The 24,674-nt window shown below is 40.1% G+C and overlaps 1 protein-coding gene across 4 annotated transcripts in view; it reads left to right on the forward strand.

Annotated features, from left to right (window-relative positions):
* Nucleotides 1-24,674, forward strand: part of SPTB (spectrin beta, erythrocytic) — a 132,998-nt gene that overhangs the window by 22,575 nt on the left and 85,749 nt on the right. For 3 of the 4 annotated variants that reach the window (XM_081330966.1, XM_081330963.1, XM_081330964.1), the window contains exons 2-4: nt 10,629-10,809; nt 18,966-19,117; nt 20,595-20,768. In XM_081330966.1, coding sequence (XP_081187092.1) covers nt 10,662-10,809; nt 18,966-19,117; nt 20,595-20,768 — 474 coding nt within the window. In that variant the 5' untranslated portion in view covers nt 10,629-10,661. Of the gene's footprint in view, nt 1-10,628; nt 10,810-18,965; nt 19,118-20,594; nt 20,769-24,674 lie in introns of those variants that run through there. The other variant, XM_081330965.1, reaches the window with a different exon arrangement.

Here is a 24,674-nt window from a genome sequence, read left to right on the forward strand (position 1 = left end):
CCTCTTAGAGCTGTTTTGAAATGACAGCTGTTTGTAGATAGTTTTAGCACACACTTGCTATCTATATCTTTGAAATGAATTGCATTGGCATGCACGTTTTTCCCCACCCTCTCTATCATGCCAGCCTGTGGAAGGAGAGAGGGAGGGATCAGAGAGAAAGAGGCAGTTACCATTCATTGCTACTGCTTTAATGCGAGGATATAATTATGGAATTACCTGCATAAAGACTATCACATAATCTTACCTACCTGGGGCCAAGGAACTTTGTGGTAGGCACCTTTTATGAATAATGCGTGTATGTTTATGTGTGTGTGCATGCATGCATGCGTGCTTAGAAATATAGTTGGCCAACAATACAGTAGCAGTTTTGAATACTAAAACACCATTCCTGTTCGGTGAAAGTATTAGCATCCGACTTGCATCTAGTTTTGAAATACTTTGCTTGAGGCAGCATTTTTACTTTCAGCATGGTATCTCTATATAAAGTCCTATCCTACTGAAAGAAAGAGTTCAATTAAACTGTTGGGATTGCATTTCTGTGTCTCACACACATATCTGGTCACAAGACTTTTTTTAAAACGAGTGATAAGACTTGCTGTTTAATTTTTCTCTCGCTTTCTAATGTAGTCAGAAAAGTCTGCAAACTGAAAACTAGTAAAACTGAATGAAGTATGGCTGGAATCTATCATAGGATTGCCTGTTTATATCTCTTTGTATTGTAGTGTGTCCAGTTCACAGTGGGAACAACAAATGCATTTCATGGTGCTGTAGCACACATTCCACTAGAAACATGGCTTATAGCCATAAAAGCACATGGCATCTGCACTCTCAAAAAATTAATAGATATCCAAAGGAAATATATTTTCCTTTCCAGGGAGAAGCTTCTCCCACCACAAAAAGACCATCTGCTTTTATTTTCTGCAGTGGAATGTGAGAATTTAATAGGTAGCTATACGTTTATCATTTATGATCCACTTTACCCTACCAATGAAGGGTATAGTACAAGAAATAATATATAAGGGTAATGGAAGAGAGAAGAATATATACAAGTGCACACATGTGCTAATTATTAAAAGGTGGGAAACCTGAAGCTCTCCAGATGAAGAACCAACACTCCTAGCAGCCAAGTTAGTACAGGTAGTCCTCAACTTACAACAGTTCATGTAATGACCATTCAAGGTTACAGACTATTTTTCATACTTATGATCATTGCATCATGCCCATGGTCATATGATCAAAATTTAGATGCTTGGCAGCTGTCTCATATTTATGCAGTGTCCAGGATCATGTTATCACCTTTTGCAACCTTCTGATAAGCAAAGTCAATGGGGAAGCCAGATTCACTTAACAACCATGTTATTAACTGAACCACTGTAGTGATTCACTCAACAACTGTGGTGAGAAAGTTTGTAAAATGGGGCAAAACTCACTTAACTGTCTCGTTTAGCAACAGAAATTTTGGACTCAATTGTGGTTTTAAATTGAGGATCACCTGTACATGTCTATGGAGATTCTCAGTCATCCAGGTCATGGTTGTCCCCAAAGATGCTTTTTCAATAGGCAACTGGACTTTCTTGTTTTTCTTTGAAGAAGCCTTTTGGATGAGAAGTGAAATGTTTTCAAAGAAAAAAATACCCATCTACTTGTCTCTTGATAAAGCTCCTTTGGGACGACCACCTTAGAGTATGCCATTTCTTTTTTGATAATTAGCCATAAAGGAAAACTAATCCCTCCACTGCCAAATGTGTTTCTAGGTAAAGGCTTAAGTTTCCTGAATGCAGAAGTACATCATTCTTAGGGAAACAGTTTTGAGAAAATGTGGTTTAACTAATCCCAAACTGCACAAATCCATGTGGGTTGTGTTGTACTTCAGCACTGTGCGCATTACAATGAATCAGCTAGTCAAGAAGCACTATCAATGCCTGCACATGGAAGTGGGTAGGTGGGTGGGGTTAGAGGGAAAGCCAAACCAGACACAACCCCCCCACCCCCCAGATAATTCAACTGCTAAACTGCAAGGGACTACGCCTTTCTTGGGTGTGGTTCAGTTTAGCAAGGGCATATTCATCAAAGGATAAGAAAATCTCCCTTTCTCTACTCCCCCTCCCCCCAGAATTGAAGGTACTTGAAAACAGGAATCAATTATCACATTGAATTTGCATCCTTTCATCTTCATTTCAAAAAATTTGCTGGGTTAAAATGGATATAGAGATTATCTCTTAAGTTATAGAGCTTTCTTTAAAAACCGTCCTCAGCCTAAAAGTTTTTGTTCCCGTATTTTATATTTTATGATTCCTAAAAGAGCCTACATTTTAGGCTCCATAAATGTGTCCACGTACAAAAAGAGTATTACAATATGCTTGAAACCAAGCATGAAATCTCTTTGGATGAAACAGTGACATTTTAGTCAGTATGGATCAATGTGTATGATCATAAATATGTATTTATATATGTTTATAAGCAAATATTAACTTACAGTATATGGATATTGTGGGTACACCAGACTATTCTAATCTTGTGCTCCTGGATGAATTAAACTTCAGCTTCTTAGTTAGCGAGATGTCTAGGCCTGTGAATTATGGGACTTCAAGGTCAACTCATTTAAAGATGGCCAGATTGGGAAAGTCTGGAGTTAGGCTAATCTTTTTTTTTCTTTCTCTAGAGTATTTTCAGATACAGTATATAACCTACTCATGTACAGATATATGTTCTTGCCCCCATATAATGCTCAAGAGATTTTTTGTGTTCTTAGAAAATGCTAGATATGCATGAAATTGAACTGTCCCACTCTTGTGTCAGTTAAAAAGCCAGTTCCAAACTTGCTTGTAATTTTTACAATATAAAAATGAAATGGAGTTACCCCCATGAAAAGTAAAAGTAAAGTAGGAACAGAAAAAAATATGGAAACAACTCTCCTGTCTTAAACTTTGAGGAAAGTCAGTTTAATCCTGTTATTAAGTTTGTGCTTCTTATCTTGTGGTGTAGCAGAAAAAATTGTATATTGCAGGCCTATATTCAGAAACCCTTTAAGATAGGTCATTACATTTCTATATTCAGATAGAGAACTAAGAATAATGATTTGTTCAGGTTTAAGTGTGTAAGAATGATGGAGCATGAATTGTTCTCTCTTCCTTCACTGACCTTTATGCAAGTTCCTTTACTGTAATCCTAGCTAACGCCATCTTATACTGCAGGGTTGCAAAGAATGTTATTTAGCTTAACATTCCAGGTTGTGGTACCTGTCAAAAGCTTATATAGCCCCTACCTTATCTAATGTTTTTACTTTGGCAACAGTGTAACTGATGTTCTGACCATAATTTCTACCGGATCCTAAGACATTGCTGAGGAAATTGGATGAGATAGTACAGGTATCTGTTTTATCTGCGTTCCATCCTACCTCACTTCCTGCTCAGAGCAGTGGTAACTCTGTGACCAAGAAAGCAATTCCAGTACACAAAAATATCCATGGATGACAGGAATGCGACAGCTAGGGTAGTATTATTAGAACAGTGCTTGGCATGGTATTCAGAGCAGACTATGCTTTCTAGAAAGCTTCATGAACAGGCCAAACACACAGAAGTATTTAAGAGGGGAAAGGTATAGGGAATAAATATGAGGGGGAGGAATTGAGGGGGAAGGAAAATAATATAATTAGGAAAAGATATGTGCAGTTGGATGATGAAGATACGTACTGTGAATAAAATATTATGACATGATACAATATAATATGGTCAGCAATATATTTCTAGTAGAATTGTGCATAAAGTCCATTTGGTGAGATAAATTTGTATTGTTTAGGACATATAGATAACTGAGAGAAGTGCAAGGCAGAACAGAACGTTACAGAAAAATAGCCTGTCTAATTGCTGGTCGATAGAGATAATTTTGCAAAAATGTCATGCCTTTCTAGACAATTTTTATATTCATAGACAAGTGTATCACTTGTTATTTCTGGGCTGTTTTCTAACATGGGAGGTAATAGAGAAGGTAAACGACTGTTTAATTTATCATCTAGGGAAATAAAAGAAATACTTCCTTTCCATTCCCATTATAAGGTATCCCAGGCCACTAAAATAATTATTTCTCTAATACTTGTAATTGGCATAGGAAGTCAGGGACTTCAGTTAAGTAGGTAAGATGCTTTATTGCAGACACAAACAACCTTAGTTATGGCAAAGGTTAAGAATGGGTTCAGTATAAATGTACTCCTCCAGGTTTAAATCCTGAGGGATTTTTTTATTCCCAGTCTCATGATGGATGATTAGTTGCACCTGATCTGTGTTTACAAAATGGTCTTCTGGTCCAAGGCTGCTTTCCAAGGCCAGCCTTCATACCAGCTGTATTCCAAAGCTATAAGACTTGAAACAATATTGTATGTCTGGGTTAAAATAACCTTGTGACATTAGTAGCCATCTCCCTTGTTTCTTCTACATCTATTTGCATGTTTACAATTCCAGTGCTATGAGCTTAGTTGGAGGTGTTTAGCTTTTTTCATACAGTTTTTAACAATCAACCAGTGTCACATCAGATTGTTTGAAAGGATTCTGAATAAAAATCATAATAATTACACTTGAAGCAGCAATAATATTTATATAGAACCAAAGGCTTTCAGTCCTCTTCCCCTTACCTAAAAAAAAATAGACAGGTTGGTTAATAAACCAATTATCCAGCTATACTCCTATCTGGTCTTACATCTAGACATAGGAATGGAGGCAACCTTGATTTCTCAGATTATATAGGTATGGTTTGACTCGTGTCTCTTCAGATACTTGGTCTCCCACATTCCATGATTAAATGACAGCAAAAATTATCATGATTAAATGAACACATATTAGGAGAAGCCATGTTTAGTATAGAATACAAGAATATACATCCTTTTGTGATGATAGACTTTCGCTGCTCTTTTCACATATGGGAATGTGGAAGGATCCTTTACTATGTTTACATAATGGTTTTGCCTGCTTTGAACTTATTTGCTTCTTGCTTTACCAGCTTCAACTCTCACATCAGCTCTTCATTTTCTTCTTCCTCTCCTTTCTTGGACCTAGCTGTACCAGGAGTATCTTCTTAATTCCACCCACTAGACATTGGAAGGATGAACCTGTGTCCTTTCCATTTCTACATTTTGTAAGCAGGAACTGACAGAGCTCTCTCAGTCCTGATTTCAAGGGGAGAATTTTCGTTTCTTTTTTTTTTTTGGTTGAAATCAGAGAAATTTCTTTCCAGATTTTCTCCCCATCTTTTCATAACACTAGACCACGGGTTCCCAACCAGGGGTGCTAGACGATATTCCAGGGGGTGCAAAAACTTGGGTTTTCAAAATTATAGTGTATGTGCATAATTAGTTGCTGTTATTTCAAACTTTTGTAAGGGGTGTGAGAATATATCAGAAGCATTCTAGGGGAGCGGGGTATAGAAAAGGTTGGGAACCACTGCACTAGACAATTGGAAGTGTGGAAATGTCCTTCCCTTTGCAGGGGACAGTTCACAACCAGGAAGCAATTGTGGAAAGCTGTACATTTTGAGTGTGGCTGGAAGCTGCAAATGAAAGGTGTCAGTATTGAACTGTGCAAATACTGGAAATAATGCAGTGAATTTGACATCATACTTCTTAGATGTCAAATGGAGGGGAGAAATCTGATGGAAAGTTGGATGTGGTTTCCAACATCAATATAAGATGGAGATCTTGTAGAATGCCTTCGTATGAGCCAGTTCTTGCAGTTACTGGAGAAATGGAGAGTATGTGGAATGGGGAAAAGCTAGGAAACATTTGGCAAGAGGCACTGTTGGTAGCTGTAAATGGCCTGAAATGATGACATCTGAGTAGAGGCATGAACAGTGATATTATAAGCAAACTCAGCCAGTTGTCTATTGGTAGTTTACATAGCAACAAGGATATTACCCTCAGGTGGCATTTATCTTCTCCATTTCCACATCCTGTGGATGATGACCAGAAGACAGGTGGAGCTTAGCATCCAATAGTTGAAATACAGCCTTCCAAAAATATGCCATGGGCTTTGTTTCTGTATCAGAAATTAAATGTTTTGATAAGCTGTGATTCAGGAAAACTTGTCAAATAAATAGATGAGTTTTCTCAGGAGGCCACAAAAGGGAATGAAATGAATTACCTTAAAAAAGGTCGGCTACCACCAGAAAGGCATCTCAGGCCTTAGTCTATAGAATATCAGTAACAAAATCCATAAATACTGTGCCTAAAAGTCACCTTAAGGAGTAGGGAAATCAGTTGTCTAGCTGACGTGGTGTTAGACATTTGGCCTGGTGACTAAATGACAGGAAGAAACACAACCATTGATATCCATCCTAACAAACAACTATAAAAATCATGGGAGAAGGAATTGGTAGTTTTAAATAGTCCAAAATGTCCTAGTGGACAGATACCACAACAGCACTGTAAAACCTTTTACCTCACAAATGTTCTTCTATAAATCAGGCAACAACCAGCTCCAATAAAATTTGTGAGGTTACATGATTATATTTGGCATAGAATTTTTCTTGATCTTTACTATAACACATCTCAAAATTAACCATTTGTATTATTAAATGTAGGGGCATGATGGCTCCATGCTTAAAGACACTGACCTTGTCAGCTGAAATGTTGACAGCCCGGGTTCCAGAGCCGAGCGCCCTGTGACAGGGTGAGCTCCCTGTCTCAGCTCCTGCCAGCCTAGCAGTTTGAAAGCATGCAAATGCGAGTAGATAAATAGGTACCACTTTGGTGGGAAGGTTCCATGTCCCTTGGTGTATAGTCATGCTGGCCACATGACTATGGAAGTGTCTTCGAATAGCACTGGCTCTCTCGGCTAAGAAACAGAGATGAGCATCATCCCCTAGAGATGGACACAACTAGACAGGGGAAACCTTTACCCTTAGCTTTACCTATTCTTGTATGTGTTCCATGTCATAATAACAATTCCCACCATAAACTTGCAGGTTAAGAATATTGTTCAAAAGAACCCACTGGGTGCTAAGTGAATATTGGCAGGTGGAAATCTCATTTTTTAATATAAAATTGTGTATGTGTATGTGTGCACATGCACATATATGAGCACACATACTCAGAACTGCCTATAAGCCAGATGAATAAAGTGTGGCATGAGAAAATAGTTGTAGTACAGAACAGGAGAAAAGAGCAAAGAGAACAAGATGGCTGTGATTAGAATAATAAGCAAGAAGAAGAAAGTTACTCAGTATTTTTAAATAAATAAATTACAGAAGGGGTTGTCATCTTTACCTATTCCCATTATTTTTATGCATTAATATATAGATAAAGTGAAGAAAATTAGGGTACTAGATCTAGACTGGGTAGCAGCATTTGAATATACTGCATATGTTTCCTACCAACTAGCGGATGTGTGGATTTTTGCAGTTTGGAAGGAAAATTTTCTTAAGGAAATTAAACTTCAAAAGTTAATTAAAAACAAAATCTATTTATCCTACCCCCATTATAAGAAACACCTTCTCTGGGTGCTCAAGAAGGATTCTATAATTTCTTGGTCCTGTCATTAATGATTATTGAACAGATTGGTGCTTGCTGAATTGGAAAAGATATTAATCCTTTATAAGCACTCTTAAACTAGCATTTTCAGCTTTAATTTCAAGTGGGACAACTTCTAAATGCATTTGTAACAAACTAAGATGATATCAGAACAATGACTCATGATGATATTATGTAAACACTCCAATTATGTACCTGCATTACGTGTGAGTCATGGCAACTGTGTAATCATTACATACATGATATTTGTCCTTTGTGGACACCCATTATAAGATTAAATCAATTAAATGTGTATTGCTATAAAGGCATCAGCTAGAAGGATCTTAGAAGAAAAAGAAAGCATTCCACAGAACATGATGCAAAAACATCATGAAATAAATGAAATAAAACATTATTTTGTTCCTTATGCTTAGATTGTATTGATTTCTGCATAAATTAGATAAACTGAATTGGATATTCTGACATTGGGTCATCTTGACAAAAATGATGAAAATGATATAATTTCTGTGATCTCCTTTATCTTAGTATGCAAATAATACTTGTTCAACAAACACTTATTCAGTGACCATTCAAAGTTACGAAGGCGCTGAATAAATGGTAGTTAATGACTAGTGCTTGATCTTCTGGCTATCCCAGCACACCTAGGGTCATGTGATAGTGATCTTATAGGCCACCCACACACCCTCCCCTGCTTAGCAACAGCTGCATCCTGTTGCACTTGTGCCTTGCTGATCACCTACGGCAGCAGCCAGTTACCTACCTGTCAGCCTGCTTGCAAGCTGCCTGGGACTTTCTTAATGGTCCAGGATCCTTGCATAGTGATGGCAATGGGGAGTGTCAGGATTGCCATCACTAAGTGATGCGGTCACTTTATGGCCTTATAATTTAGCAACAGAAATTCTGTTCCCAATGACCATTATTAACTGAAGACTCCCTGTAATTTATACTTAACCCAGCAGAAACATACCGAAAGGGAGGGGGGAAATCAAACCATTATCAAATAGTTGTGTTGTTTTACTCTTCTATTTTAAAAACCTTTATTGTAGAGAAAGCTTGAACACATGACAGAATTTATGAAAGTGTTGGGAAGAGAAAATTAGGTACATTTTGGGCGTGAATATTTGATATTCTCTGACTGAAAGTATTGTATAGAATATGATAGGGAAAAAACAAGCTCATGTGCAACTTTGTAAATTGTGGAGATGAAATGCTTTATGTGTTCCGTTTAATAATTGTATTCACTGTGAGAGAGGCAATAACTGCCCTGTCAGGTACGTGATATGAGAAAAACAGGGAGACACTTTATCATCTAGCTGTTTGTCTATCTTTCATCCATTGCTCCATCTGGGTCTGCAGGAGGCTTCATCAGCTAAGTGGAGAAATGCTACCCTGAAGTGTCAATCATCGCACATGCCCCTTTGTGAAGTTTTAAAGTAACCCTAAAGAGCCATGCTATTATCCTGTAAAGGAAAGAAACTGGGGCTCTAATCTGCGGCTGTTATGGCTGCATAGTCTTATTAGAGGTACCAGGGAGATGGGGAAAAATAAGAAATGGAGGGAGTAAATATTAAAATACTAATTGTTAGAGGGAGAACAGTGGGGAGCTTCAATTGTTTTCCCACTTTCCTTGCAGGAAAAGAAGAGCAGGTATCTGGCTAGTTTTTCATTCTTCCCTCCCTCCTTTCAAACAAATAACTCAAAAGTGACAGAGAAGATGATTGCTCTAACCTGAAAGTCCTTCTTTTAATTGTTATCCCTTGTAAGGAAAGGTCATGATGCAAAATTTAATCCTGGATGAAAGTGCTGACCTGGCATGTATCATGAAAACCTGGCTGAGAAAAGAATATAACAGACTAGCATGGGAAGCTGGAGAGGTGGCATGACCATGTCTATAGGAATTCCATCTCAGTTCCATCTGGAAATATGTCCATTTCAAGTGTTTGCTTATATTGGGGGTAGGAAGGCGGTGTTAGACTGCTGGAATAGTGTAGGGTTAATATTGGTGTACAATCCAGTCTGCTCTACAATGGTCTCCCTTGTGGATTTATACAGGGTGATTTTTAGTATGGCACTCCAGTTCCTTAAGGATTCTTATTCTGGGAGATTTCAGCACCCGTGTAGAGGTTGTCCAGATAGGTGTAGGTCAAGTCTTCCATAGATGGCATGGTACTCATGAATCTGCCCCAGTTTGTTTTTGGTCCTCTGCATACAGCAGAGCACATGCTGGAATTGGTATTTTGTATAGCTAGGGCTGGTGTTTTGAGGATATAGGATCTCTCTCATGCTGCCCTAGACTGATTGCTGTCTGATCAGTTTTAGATATTTCTGTTGTTTGTTTGTTACAAGCTTATGCAGTAGTTGAGAGGGTTAACCGATTTTACCTAGACACCTGATCAACCAATACGATTTCTCAAATAGATTTGAGGAATTTCTGTTACTACTTCTCTTGAAGCCCTGGCCAATCTGTGGAACTCCAAAATGAACCAGACAATTGACTTTATTGTTCCTAAGTGCCATCCTCCCTCTAACAGAAAAATCGGCACTTACTTTATCCTGCAGCTTTTTGTGCTTGCTTCTTTGTTTTAACTTCCAAGGTTTTTACAGTTGAAGTTTTTACATTAAAAAGAAATGATTTGAACCTTTTAAAAATATAACTTTTTGGTTACTATATTTAAAGATATTATTTGCATCTTTATTTCTTTACATCTGCAGTCACTTTAGTAACATGTTGGAAAATATTTTTTTTGGGGGGGGTGGAGGTTGACTCATTTTACCCCTGTGATTTATTTCCTTTCGGGATACAGTATATTTTGTACACAATTTACATTTTTTTTAGCTTTCTGTTAGCTAGTGTTTCATATAACAGTATAAGTAATACTATCATAAGCATAATCTTTCTGTAACCAGACCTGTTACACGCATTCAAATATTCTGATGGAGGCTATTGCAATTCTCCAGGCAAGAGTTAGCATACATTAGTGTGTAAGAGAGAATCGTAGTTTGAAGGTAACTTAAAATATTTGCATGGGTTGTGTCATGGAGCGACTGTAAAAAACATAGGGCATTTTTATATTGGAGCAGTAACATTGGTTTATATCCCTTTTGATGACAGCTAAAATTAGAGAAACAGCAAAACTCCCAGAACATGACATCAGCAACTGATTTTGATCACTTGGAGATTCAGCCGCAATATAGTCGAATCAATGCTCGATGGGAAGCCTCCGATGATGAGTTGGACAATGACAACAGTTCTGCCAGGCTTTTTGAGAGATCCCGGATCAAAGCTCTAGCAGGTAAATCTACTGCATTTTGCAAACTGGGGCATTTATTAATAAATTGATCCCAAACTTACTTTCTGAGGCAAGAATACTGCAGCTGTGAACTTTTCCTTCTCTTCTTCCCTTCCTTTTCCTCCCTCTCTTTTTCCCCCTCTAACAGCAGTCTGAGAAATCCATTGTCATAGAATCAGGTCATACAGTGTGTGGCTTCTAAGCCTAGCAAAACCCACCTGCCTTCTGTTGCAGTTTATAGCTACTGGAATACCCTTCCCTTTTTTCATACTTCCAGATAGCCAGGAAAAATTAGAGGGTTTTTTTAAAAAAAACTTGATATCTATCTATTCTTAGTAAAGCTTATTGGGTAATATTGCATGGACCTATTTTGAAGCTTCAGTGTCGCGCGTGTGTGTGTCTGAATCCTTATTGCAGTATAGTGATAGAACATCAGAGTATAGATAGTCCTCGACTTATGACCATAAATGAGCCCAAAATTTCTGTTGTCAAGTGAGACATTTGCTAAGTGAGTTTTGCTCCATTTTACCACCTTTCTTGCCACAGTTATTAAGTGAATCCCTGCAGTTGATAAGCTAGTAACCCTGTTGTTAAGTGAATCTGGCTTCCCCCATTAACTTTGCTTGTCAGAAGGTTGCAAAAGTTGAGAAAGCAACGGTCATAAATATGAATCAGTTGCCAAGCATCTGAAGTTTGATCACATGTTCATGGGGATGCTGCAAAGGTCATAACTGTAAAAAATGGCCATAAATAAGTCACATTGTAACTTTGAATGGTCACTAAATGAACTGTTGTAAGTCGAGGACTACCTGTATTTACAATTAAGTACTAAGTCCATTTATCCTTAGTACTAGACATTTATCCCTATTAACCCTGCCTGTTGCAGCAATGACTTTTTTTGTCTTCAGAGAGAGCTTGAAAGAAACTTTAAAAGTACGTACATAAAATACCAGCCAGACATTATGGGGGCAATGCTGGTGGAAGACAACTATCATGTCAGTCCATTAGCACAAATTAGGTGGCAAAGGAGAGAAGCAACCAATGGCTGGATGAGAGAATGGGTATATGTCACAACTAAATATGGCCGAATGCAACACAGCTCCTGATGATATCATTACTTCAGTCATGAAGCACCAGAAATCATGTATATAGTAAGGCTTGTATGTAGAGCAGATGGGAAACTCCACTTTAATATCACATCAGCTAAATGCAAAGTTATGTAAATTCAGTGAATAGCAGAGGATGAGGCAAAGTATCATGAGGAATTGACCTTAAAGGACAGGTAGCAAGGCATCTTCATGTCTCTTTAAAGGGGAAATATGGATGTTGTGATTTCAAATTTAGGATTCTTGAGTGCTCTACTTCTGTGAGGTGACTGAGAAGCTTTAATAAATTATTCTCAATAGCTTAGTGTTCTATCTTGGTTTGGTAACAGTATACCGTATATACTTGAGTATAAGCCGACTCGAGTATAAGCCGAGACCCCCAATTTCACCCCCCAAAACTGGAAAAAGTTGTTGACTCGAGTATAAGCCGATCCGCCGTTCTGCAAGCCTCTGCCGCCAGCAGAGGCTCGATCCGCCATTTTGCAAGCCTGAATACACAGGAATACCCTGTGTGGCCGCGGCTCTCGGGGAAGCCCTGGCTGTCAGCTTCCTCGCTCCACGCTGCCATTCGGGGCCCGCACGTTCCCCGGGCAAATCGCGGCGCCCAGCAGGCGAGGAAACACGCCCGCTCCAGTCGCCCCCCCCTTCCCTCAGGAGACGCGAAGCAAGTGACCGCCCGGAGCTTACCGAGGACTTGCTTCGGTGCTTCCAGGATCGCGCGCACCTCTCCCAAGCCGCCGCCGTCCGGAGACCTGCCGAAGTTTGGGGAGGTTTGGGGAGGTGCGCGCGCACCTCCCCAAACCTCCCCAAACGTCGGCAGGTCTCCGGACCTCTGCGCCCTGCCTGCCTGCTTCTTTCCGCAGCGGAAAGAAGCAGGCAGGCAGGGCGCGGAGGAACGGAGACCCGGCGACGTTTGGGGAGGTTTGGGCGCCTCCCCAAACCTCCCCAAACGTCGCCGGGTCTCCGTTCCTCCGCGCCCTGCCTGCCTGCTTCTTTCCGCAGCGGAAAGAAGCAGGCAGGCAGGGCGCGGAGGAACGGACACCTGCCGACGTTTGGGGAGGTTTGGGCGCCTCCCCAAACCTCCCCAAACGTCGCCGGGTCTCCGTTCCTCTGCGCCCTGCCTGCCTGCTTCTTTCCACAGCGGAAAGAAGCAGGCAGGCAGGGCGCGGAGGAACGGACACCTGCCGACGTTTGGGGAGGTTTGGGCGCCTCCCCAAACCTCCCCAAACGTCGCCGGGTCTCCGTTCCTCTGCGCCCTGCCTGCCTGCTTCTTTCCACAGCGGAAAGAAGCAGGCAGGCAGGGCGCAGAGGAACGGAGACCCGGCGACGTTTGGGAAGGCGCCCAAACCTCCCAAAACGTCGGCAGGTCTGCGCGGAGGAACGAAGACCTGGGGAGGTTTGGGGAGGTGCCCAAACCTCCCCAAATGTCGGCAGGAGGAACGGAGACCTGCCGACGTTTGGGGAGGTTTGGGGAGGTTTGGGGAGGCGCCCAAACCTCCCCAAACGTCGGCAGGTCTGCGCGGAGGAACGGAGACCTGGGGAGGTTTGGGGAGGCGCCCAAACCTCCCCAAACGTCGGCAGGAGGAACGGAGACCTGCCGACGTTTGGGGAGGTTTGGGGAGGCGCCCAAACCTCCCCAAACGTCGGCAGGTCTGCGCGGAGGAACGGAGACCTGGGGAGGTTTGGGGAGGCGCCCAAACCTCCCCAAACGTCGGCAGGAGGAACGGAGACCTGCCGACGTTTGGGGAGGTTTGGGGAGGCGCCCAAACCTCCCCAAACGTCGGCAGGTCTGCGTGGAGGAACGGAGACCTGGGGAGGTTTGGGGAGGTGCCCAAACCTCCCCAAACGTCGGCAGGAGGAACGGAGACCTGCCGACGTTTGGGGAGGTTTGGGGAGGCGCCCAAACCTCCCCAAACGTCGGCAGGTCTGTGCGGAGGAACGGAGACCTGGGGAGGTTTGGGGAGGCGCCCAAACCTCCCCAAACGTCGGCAGGAGGAACGGAGACCTGCCGACGTTTGGGGAGGTTTGGGGAGGCGCCCAAACCTCCCCAAACGTCGGCAGGTCTGCGCGGAGGAACGGAGACCTGGGGAGGTTTGGGGAGGCGCCCAAACCTCCCCAAACGTCGGCAGGAGGAACGGAGACCTGCCGACGATTGGGGAGGTTTGGGGAGGCGCCCAAACCTCCCCAAACGTCGGCAGGTCTGCGCGGAGGAACGGAGACCTGGGGAGGTTTGGGGAGGCGCCCAAACCTCCCCAAACGTCGGCAGGAGGAACGGAGACCTGCCGACGTTTGGGGAGGTTTGGGGAGGCGCCCAAACCTCCCCAAACGTCGGCAGGTCTGCGCGGAGGAACGGAGACCTGGGTAGGTTTGGGGAGGCGCCCAAACCTCCCCAAACGTCGGCAGGAGGAACGGAGACCTGCCGACGTTTGGGGAGGTTTGGGGAGGCGCCCAAACCTCCCCACACGTCGGCAGGTCTGCGCGGAGGAACGGAGACCTGGGGAGGTTTGGGGAGGCGCCCAAACCTCCCCAAACGTCGGCAGGAGGAACGGAGACCTGCCGACGATTGGGGAGGTTTGGGGAGGCGCCCAAACCTCCCCAAACGTCGGCAGGTCTGCGCGGAGGAACGGAGACCTGGGGAGGTTTGGGGAGGCGCCCAAACCTCCCCAAACGTCGGCAGGAGGAACGGAGACCTGCCGACGTTTGGGGAGGTTTGGGGAGGCGCCCAAACCTCCCCAAACGTCGGCAGGTCTGCGCGGAGGAACGGAGACCTGGGGAGGTTTGGGGAGGCGCCCAAACCTCCCCAAACGTCGGCAGGAGGAACGGAGACCTGCCGACGTTTGGGGAGGTTTGGGGAGGCGCCCAAACCTCCCCAAACGTCGGCAGGTCTGCGCGGAGGAACGGAGACCTGGGGAGGTTTGGGGAGGCGCCCAAACCTCCCCAAATGTCGGCAGGAGGAACAGAGACCTGCCGACGTTTGGGGAGGTTTGGGGAGGCGCCCAAACCTCCCCAAACGTCGGCAGGTCTCCGTTCCTCCGCGCCCTGCCTGCCTGCTTCTTTCCGCTGCGGAAAGAAGCAGGCAGGCAGGGCGCGGAGGAACGGAGACCTGCCGACGTTTGGGGAGGTTTGGGGAGGTGCGCGCGCACCTCCCCAAACCTCCCCAAACTTCGGCAGGTCTCGGACGGCGGTGGCTTGGGAGAGGTGCGCGCGATCCCGGAAGCACCAAAGCCTCGGCCGCGCACAAGTCCTCGGTAAGTTTTTTTGTTGACTGGAGTATAAGCCGAAGTGGAATTTTTCAGCCCAAAAAGTGGGCTGAAAAATTCGGCTTATACTCAAGTATATACGGTAATTAAAATAGTATAATTAATCATAAAACAATAGAATAGCAATTAATTAAAAATTAAAACTTTAAAATCGGCTCCGCCTTACCTCACTTAGTGAAGACAGATGGAGAAGAGTAATTGAGAATGATCTAAATTCCTAATTAGATACATATGGAAGGAAGTGACTTAGTCTTTTAAAGTGATCCTGATAACAGGTCTTAGCCTGTTAAAGATCAAAAGCAAGATTTAAAATGGATTTAAACTAGAAGCCAATGCAGATAATAAAACACTAATATGTAGATTTAACTTGCCCAGTTTCAGTTTAAAATCTAGCAACTATATTCTAAGTTAAAGCTATATTTATGCAATATTTTTAAGCCAGTCAAATACATATCTAGCAGATACATTTATAAAAATATTAAAACTGCTGTTAATCTACACTAGTTTTTATATATTGTTTAGTTTGTTCTGGAAATCCAATACATTCAATTAGTTAATTATTTAGCGCATTGAATGAACATAGAAATTGGTTAGAAACTTGGTTACTAACTTACAGCTTAGATGAGCCTTCTAGATTAGTTTTAAAGGAAGCCTGACACATAGCAACCTCGCAATAATCCTAATCTGACAAAAGATGCTCTAAACCGTAGGAGCTTCTTAACATTGTAAAGACAAGATAAATGAACTCTTATCCCAAAACTGAATACAGGAAATATAATTCAGTAGCATATTAGTGATATCTCAATCCAAATCTCAACATAATTTAATCCAGTGGCATTATTTATATAAAACATAATGTAACGAGATAACATGTAGGTAAATGAAGTAAGAAGCTGGGGATCTCCAAATCATAAATGTCAGAAATATGAGTAGTAATTTCCCAGTACCAACATTTGATGCTGAAACATTGAAAAACAGTGTAATCAAATGAGCTTAATTAAACTTTTACTTTATCTTGACCAGTTGGACACCTCTTTCCTATTAGAAATAATGAGCTAAAAAGGGTGATTGTTTCTTGTGGAAGCAATGAGCATCATAAATGTATATACTTGTAAAAATGCAATTTAAAATTCCAATGAATGGATAAGCCACTGTATCTTTCTCTAATTACCGAGTAGTCTGCTTTAACTTCAGTAATAAAGAAAATTCTAGTGTAAATTTCTTTCACTCTACTGAAGGCTTGATTCTGCCATATAATTCAAGTCAGGAATTTTAACAAAATCTGAAATAGCAACTGAAAAACGCTGAGGCTATGCTATGAAAATATTACTCGTTCTTAGTTCCCCTTTGTATTACAACTCAGCAGTTTGACTAAATAGCTCTTTAAGCTTTGTGAAGTCTGGAGCTTATCAGAATAAAGGACAATTGAAAACAACAGCCCTGTGTACTTTTTCCCTGCAGAATAAATAAACTAGTAGCAGTCTTTTTCTAGAATGCCTTGGGAGAGAGATTAGGCAAAATGAAAAGAGTTCTGAGAACATTAAAACATTCTAGAGAAAGAATAAAGTTAACTGCAAACATGCAACACATTTATAGATACATTTATCAGGGAGGCAAAATTGGTTGCTTCTCTCTGTTAACAGGTCACAATACGAGGAACCTATTTGCCATGACATATTGTATAAAATGATCCTAACAAAACCTGGTTTGTTAAATACTGTTTGGTATGGCTGTATCCATAATCTGTTGGCTCAGGTTGCTATTTCAGAGCCTATATGATCTTCCATGACCATAGGACAAACCCCATGGATACTTATTGTGTAAAAGATTGGAATTTCCTGTATCTCTTAGTTCATAGCCAAGAAGACACCAGGAAGTTTGTATAGAGGGCATAATATTACAATGGAAAAAAGTAGAGGAATACTGTATATCAGAAAATGAAATCTACTGAGGATTACAGTACAACAAAGATAAATTATGAATGGACCTATAACAGTAACGGAAGTTTCAGAAGCTATTAAAAAGATAAATTGGGAAAGGTGCCTTCTGGGCCAGATGGGTTATGAAGTCTGTATTATAAGTGTCTTGAGTATGAGCTCTTATATCCTCTACAAAGCTTGATAAACTCCATTGTACAGGAAGGAAAGATGCCGGAGACTTGAAAAGACACTAATGTTACATTAACATCTAAGGAAGACAAGATTTCACTTTAGCAAGAAACCATAGACTAATATCACTATTGAATAATGATTATGCTATTTAAACAATTTTAGCCAAAAGTCTGAAAATAACTTTGCAAGAATTTATTCATGAAGATCAATGTGGGTTTTTAATCTAAAAGATAGTTAGAGGGCAATGTTAGAACTATGCTGGATATTTTGGAATATTTGGAACAACATAATGAAAAACAAGCCATGTTGTTCTCATTATGACATGGGCAGATATGCTCAGCTACCAGAATTGTGCGAATGGAAGAATGTTGACTGTTGAATCTAGTTTTAAAGAATGTGATTTTCAGCTTAGGGAAAGTGAAATTAACACATAACTTGCTGGTTTCCATACACCTGTATTTTATCCAAATTCTATCATGTTGGGGCAACCTGATAACTTCAGTGTGAAACTCCATATCTCTTATACTTTGAATAATTAATTGCATAGCTTGATCGTAACCCAGTGATATTAAGAATAGTGGAGAGAGCCCATATGAAGCCAGCTTATGCTGTATGGCTGGCTTCCGGAGCAAGGAAAAGTTATCTAACAGAACTAAACTGGGAAGAACTGCATTTTGAGCCAGTAATTATCTTCATCTTCCAAACCCTAACTGAAGTGATGGCATTCCTGTCTTCAATTTGAGCCGAGTATTTGATGTTGGTTATAGCTAGGGAAAAAACCATGGAACTCTATTTTTATATATGACAATTGCAGCAAGATTACTGCGTGCTCAAAAGTTTGATTATACCCACAATAGTGGAATGGTTGGTGAAAATGTTTGAACTTGCAGAGGTAGCTAAATTGATTTTCTTGATTAGAGAAAAGGCAGTATGAAAACCTCTAGTAGAGTTTTTTTATATCAAACAGGAAAAAATGCAATTCTGCTTTTGATTATCAGAAAAAATAGATAATAAAAAGTAAGCTTTTTGTAATAGAATAAGATATATTTGCTGCAAAGGAAGTCAGAAACTTCTTTCTATTTTATCTTTTCACTCTGCAGTTTTGTCTATTTTTCTTTTCTATTTCTTTTGTTTATTCTGTATTGTTTGTATAATTTCTATGGTTTTTGTTAGTTTTATTCTTTAAAACCTGTAATAAAATTTATATTCAGTTATTTTATATCCCAACTTCTGCAAACATGAGGAATATTAACACCTGTTCTGGCCATGTCTCATTGCTCATTAGACACCCACAAGTACATATAGGGGTCAGTGACAGGGCAGACAACATCACATCTGTTCATGTTCCATAAGCTCGCTGTGTTTCCTCCATAACACCAGCGGCTAAGAAGAAAGAGTTATGTAGAAATAGTAAAGACAAAGTTTAACAAAACTCTTCTATGGCTTTTGATACTTTTTTTTTATACTGCCCAGATAGCTAACCTTTCTCTGAAGTCCTAAAAATTGATTAGGATTTCTTTTTTAAAATGTTAATATTGTTATTTTCCACTAGGTTTCCCACTGTTTTCCTAGTTTTTGCAATAGGTAGTACACTGAAACTGGAATTTTGCTGAATTCACACAATTCTGTAGTTTTCGTATGAATTAGTGTAGTTTAAGAGATTCTTTTTTTCCTAATTTCAGATGAGCGGGAAGCTGTGCAAAAGAAAACTTTTACAAAATGGGTGAACTCTCACCTGGCACGTGTAACCTGTCGCATTTCAGATCTTTATATGGACCTCAGAGATGGACGAATGCTAATTAAATTGCTGGAGGTGCTTTCGGGAGAGTTATTGGTAATGTTATTTTATTTCCCCACTTCTTATTTACTCACTTCTCTAGAGTGTGTAAGGCAAGTCAATTGTCATCCTAATTCTAAAAGGAAATAACAGATTTGAAATATTATCACTGTCAAATATTTGGATCTATCTATCTATCTATCTATCTATCTATCTATCTATCTATCTATCTATCTATCTATCTATCTATCTATCTCACATTTGTATAACTGCTCATCATAATTTCTATGTGCATATCATAAGGTACTTCCACAGAAGGCTTTTTTCCAAAACCAACTCCTGATCTATGGTTTCAAATTGCAGTTGATGTTTTCTGTCTCCACTTCAGTCAGAGTAATGCTGGTGTGTTTCTTTGTGGTGCTGCTGCTTTGTGAATTTGAAATATTTCTGTTGATTAGAAATCTTGTCCCTCGTTGTCTTAACAGCTTTTGCACAAAATCTTTGCTACCCTAAAACTTCAGATACATGCCAAGGCAATATTTAAAATGCAACAACTTGGTAACTTTGCAGCTTTCCCTTAGCAACCACCTCATGTCACAAACAAAACACTATGAATAGGAGAGAGAAAAACAAAAAATATATTTCCCCTTTTATATGGGTTGGGGCTAGGGGATTTTTATGACTCCAGGATGGTAATTGTTTAGGGCATAACACCTACATATTTTTGCACTCTTCTATTGGTTAACTCAAAGAACATGCTTCAAGCTGTTTTGAGGCCAACAGATGTAAAACAATATCACATCAATTTCTCAGCAGAAGAATATATACCAATAAATAACAAAATTATTGTTTCAGTGCACAGAATATGTACGTCTTCGTAGCATGTGGAAGCTTGGGAAGCCATTTTTAATATCTCCAAAGTCATTCTAAAGTCCCATAACTACAGTATACGTACTGGTTTTGAGGGGACTGGTCATAATGTATTATCTAAATATTGTATCTTGGCCAATAGATTCAGGTAAGTAAACCTAAGCAGGTTATGTTTAGCACTAAAGGGTCCTGAGAAGAGTTTCTTTCAGTCAGCTATATGTTCTAAATTGTGGCCTAGTGGAAGTTGTTTTTTGGTACCTTTATTTGCACTGTTCATTTTCTTTTTATTCTTCTTCTAGCACATAACATTTTCTGTTTTAACTAAGAGCACAGTGTATTGTATTTTGGTTCTAAGAATATAGTCTAATGAAATTGAACTACATCTGGACCTTTAAGTTATAGGAAATCTTTAGTAGCTAAGGAGTTAATAGACAACCTTACAAAGTATAAATGAAAGCTCTGTGCTGTCCTACCGGGTTTTGGATTTATATGGAATTGGAAGCCTTATATTTTCTTTGGCCAGCAAAGAATCTATACTATAGATAGAATAATTCCTTGCGTTATTGCAAGAATTAAAACCTCTTCTTCAAAAGACCGTATTTTGTACTTGTGTGCTTGATATGTTTAGTGTACTAATATAAAGCTAGTTAACTTAATTCCCCAGCCCAAGCCTACTAAAGGTCGTATGCGAATCCACTGTTTGGAAAATGTGGACAAAGCCCTGCAATTCCTCAAGGAGCAGCGTGTGCATTTGGAAAACATGGGGTCTCATGATATCGTTGATGGCAACCATCGCTTGGTGCTGGGCCTCATCTGGACAATTATCCTGCGCTTCCAGGTGAGTCTTGCCGGAATCATTAGTAGGAAACTTTACAAGTCTACAGCAGGGAATTTTCAGATATGCATTTGCTTATCCACTATTGAGAGTTTATTCTTCTTCCCCGTCTCACCATAGTTTAAAGACTGATGTAGCTGGAACTTCATTATCTGTTGAAGTATATATATTAGCCCTATGTTTTTTTTATGCAACTGAAGAAGATAGTCTCTGCCCCCCCCCACTCCAAAAGAAAAGAAAAAAAGAAAAGAAATAGCAGCTCTTTTTTTTTTATTGAAAAGTTTTAAAATACAGTTTTCCCTTAAAAAACCCCCCTTCCCCCTCCCTGCTCCCCCCCTACCTCCCCCCAACCTCCCTCCCTCCCCCCCCTCCCTCCACCCCCCCTCCCCCCCCCCCGACTTCCCAGAGCTAAATACAAGGTATATATATATAAAAAGGCAACCATAAACAACCATATACTAACAACTATAAATTCTAAAATCCATCACTCTCTAGCTTATATAGGATAAGACACACCTTAACAATATTAAATATATATAAAAAACTAGAATAAAAAAAAAGGAAAAAAAACAAAAGAAGACTTATTCGAATGCTACATAAAACTTCTTAACCCTATACTTGTTCTGGATAAACTCAATCCATTTTCTCCATTCCATAATATAGCGTTCTTGCGAATGATCTTTCAAATAAGCCGAAATCTTCGCCATCTCTGCCAGGTCGGAAACCTTTAAAGTCCACTCTTCTATGGTCGGCAGTTCCTCTTTCTTCCAATATTGGCCTATCAAAAGTCTTGCCGCCGTAATTAAGTTCAACATCAGCTTGGTGTCCACAACTGTAGCGTCTGCAATTATTCCCAACAAAAAAAGTTGCGGACAAAACTTTATCCTCTGTTTAAAAATCTTCTGCATATTCCACCAGACTTTTATCCAAAAAGCCTTAACCTTCTTACATGTCCACCATATGTGAAAATACGTTGCATCTTCATCACCACACCTCCAACACTTAGGCTGATAATTCGGATACATACTTGCAAGCTTTTTAGGATCTAGATGCCATCTATAAAACATTTTGTAAAAGTTCTCTCTTAAATTTTGAGCTTGAGTAAATTTTACGTTCCTCACCCAAATCTTTTCCCACATGTCCATTGTAATAACTTCCTGGATATTTTGGGCCCATTTTATCATACAATCCTTAACAAGCTCTGTTTCCGAGTCAATCTCTATCAATGCAAGATATATCCGTTTAATATGTGTTGACCCCTGATTTCTAATCTGCTTTATCAAATTTCCATCAGTCATTGTAAATCCATTTTTCTGGTCTTCTTTCCACCTGGCCTGTAATTGGATATATTGAAACCAAGATTGAACAACCTTCTCTTCTCGCAAGAGGCTATATGATTTCAAACACCAAACATTCCTTTCCAGGCTTAAAATTTCCTTGTACGTAGTCACATCATGTTTGAAACCAGCATGTATATTTTCTATTGCGTGTTTTGGAATTGCCCACAATGGTATCTTGCTGCTTAGCTTATGTCTATACTTCTTCCAAACTCTCAGCAATGCCTGTCTTAAAATATGCATCCTAAACACAGTATCTACCTTCTTATCATACAACAAATATGCATGCCAGCCAAACAACAAATCATGGCCCTCAAGATTTAATAACCTCAATTGCGTCAAATTAATCCAATCGCTTATTCCTACTAATGCAGCAGCTTCATAATATAATTTAAGATTAGGCAATTTAAGGCCACCTCTCTCACGAGTATCCTGCATAATCTTAAGTTTAACTCGTGGCTTTTTCCCTGCCCACACAAATTTATTGATACCTCGCTGCCATTCCTCCAGATTAGAATCTTTCTTAAGAATCGGTATCATTTGAAACAAAAATAAAAATTTGGGCAGGACATTCATTTTCACTGCTGCAATCCGTCCCAGCAAAGACAATTGCAATTTTTGCCAACTCTCCAATTCCTTTTGAATTTTCCCCCATAGTTTTTCATAATTATTTTTATATAGCTTTGTATTAGAGGGCGACAAAATCACCCCCAGATATTTAACCCTTTTAACAATCTCAAATCCAGTTAATCCTTCTAAGAGAGCCTTCTGTGAAACTGTCATATTTCTAGCCAAAATTTTAGTTTTCTGTGTATTTACTTTAAATCCAGAAACCTTCCCATATTGTGTTATTATCTCCATCAGGTCCACAACAGAGTTCTCTGGCTGGGTCACTGTAACAACCAGATCATCTGCAAATGCTCTCAATCTATAGTCCTGATCTCCAACTTGTATCCCTTTAATTTTTTCCGAGTTCCGAATCTTAACCAATAGTATCTCTAATGTTAACACAAATAACAAGGGCGATAACGGACACCCTTGCCTTGTGCCCTTCTCAATATTACATGCTACTGTCAGGCTATTGTTAACTATGATTCGGGCAGTTTGTTTTTGATATAATGCCCTAATCGGCTGTAAAAATTTTTCCCCAAAATCCATTTTATCTAAAACTTTCAACAAAAATTGCCAATTCAATTGATCAAAGGCCTTTTCAGCATCTAAAAAAATTAGCGCTGCAGAGATCTGGTTGTGCCTTTCCAAAAACTCTAACACATCAACTATATGTCTCACATTATTTTTCATTTGCCTGCCACTAATAAACCCCGTTTGATCCCCATGAATCACCTGTTGCAGAACCCTCATCAGTCTATTAGCCAAAACCTTAGCAAATATCTTATAATCTGTATTTAAAAGCGATATCGGTCTGTAGTTTTTAACTTGAGTAGCATCCTGGTCTTCCTTCGGAATCAAAGAGATAAAAGCTGTTCTCCAAGACGGTGGCACCTTTCCCCCCCTCTGAATTGTCTGAAACAGTTCCTTTAACGGCTTTATCATCTCAAATTGTAAATTTTTATAATAGGCCGCAGTCAAGCCATCCGTGCCTGGCGCTTTATCCACCTTCAACTCCTTAATTGCTGTAAGAATTTCTTCTTCTGTAATCAGTTGATTAATCCCCTCTTTTTGTACTTGCGTAAGAACCGGGATGCTAGCATTCTCCAAGTATATATCAATATCTTTTACATTAATTTCCTCTTTAGTATATAATTTCGAATAAAAATCCACAAAAGCATCCTTAATAAGATTCTGTTGAAACACAACCCTTCCTTTATACTCAATCTTATCTATATTAGAGGCCCTTTGTTTTTTCCTCAGTCTATAAGCTAACCATCTGCCTGGTTTATTAGCGTTGCAAAAAGTATTGTGCCTAGCAAACCGCAGATTGGTTGCCACTTGATCTGCCATTAATTTATCAAATTGTCCTCTTAGCAGTCTAATAGCCTCCTTGATCTTCACATCCTCTGGGTTCAAAATCAAAGCCTTTTCTTTTTCCTTTATTTCATTCTCCAGTTCTTTCCTTCTAGTTTCCACTGCACGTCTATATCTATTATTCATATATATCAACACCCCTCTCATATAGGCCTTGCTAGCATCCCAAACCATGTCCATAGAGGTACCCTTATTCATATTAATCTCAAAAAAATCCTTCATCCGCTGTTTGCATTCTTCCACATTTCTCTGATTTCTAAACAAATTCTCATTTACGCGCCACGAGCGCCTGTCTCTTTTCTCCTTATCAATCTCCAACCAAACTGGACTGTGGTCAGAAATAGTTCTTGCACAAATCTTCACCTTTTTAGTTCTCAAAAAAAAATCATTAGTCAACAAAATAAAATCAATCCTCGAAAAAGATTGGTGTCTGTCAGAATAAAAAGTATAATCCTTCTCCTGCAAGTGTCTCTCACGCCAAATATCTCGCAATTCCAGGTCATCCTTCATTTCAAAAAAAGATTTAGGCAGTCTAGCATGACTTGGAATGCGCTTAAAAGCTCCAGCCTTATCCAACTGTACATCC

This window comes from Vipera berus, assembly GCF_964194415.1.
Source record: "Vipera berus genome assembly, chromosome: 1".
NCBI classification, from domain to species: Eukaryota; Metazoa; Chordata; class Lepidosauria; order Squamata; family Viperidae; genus Vipera; species Vipera berus.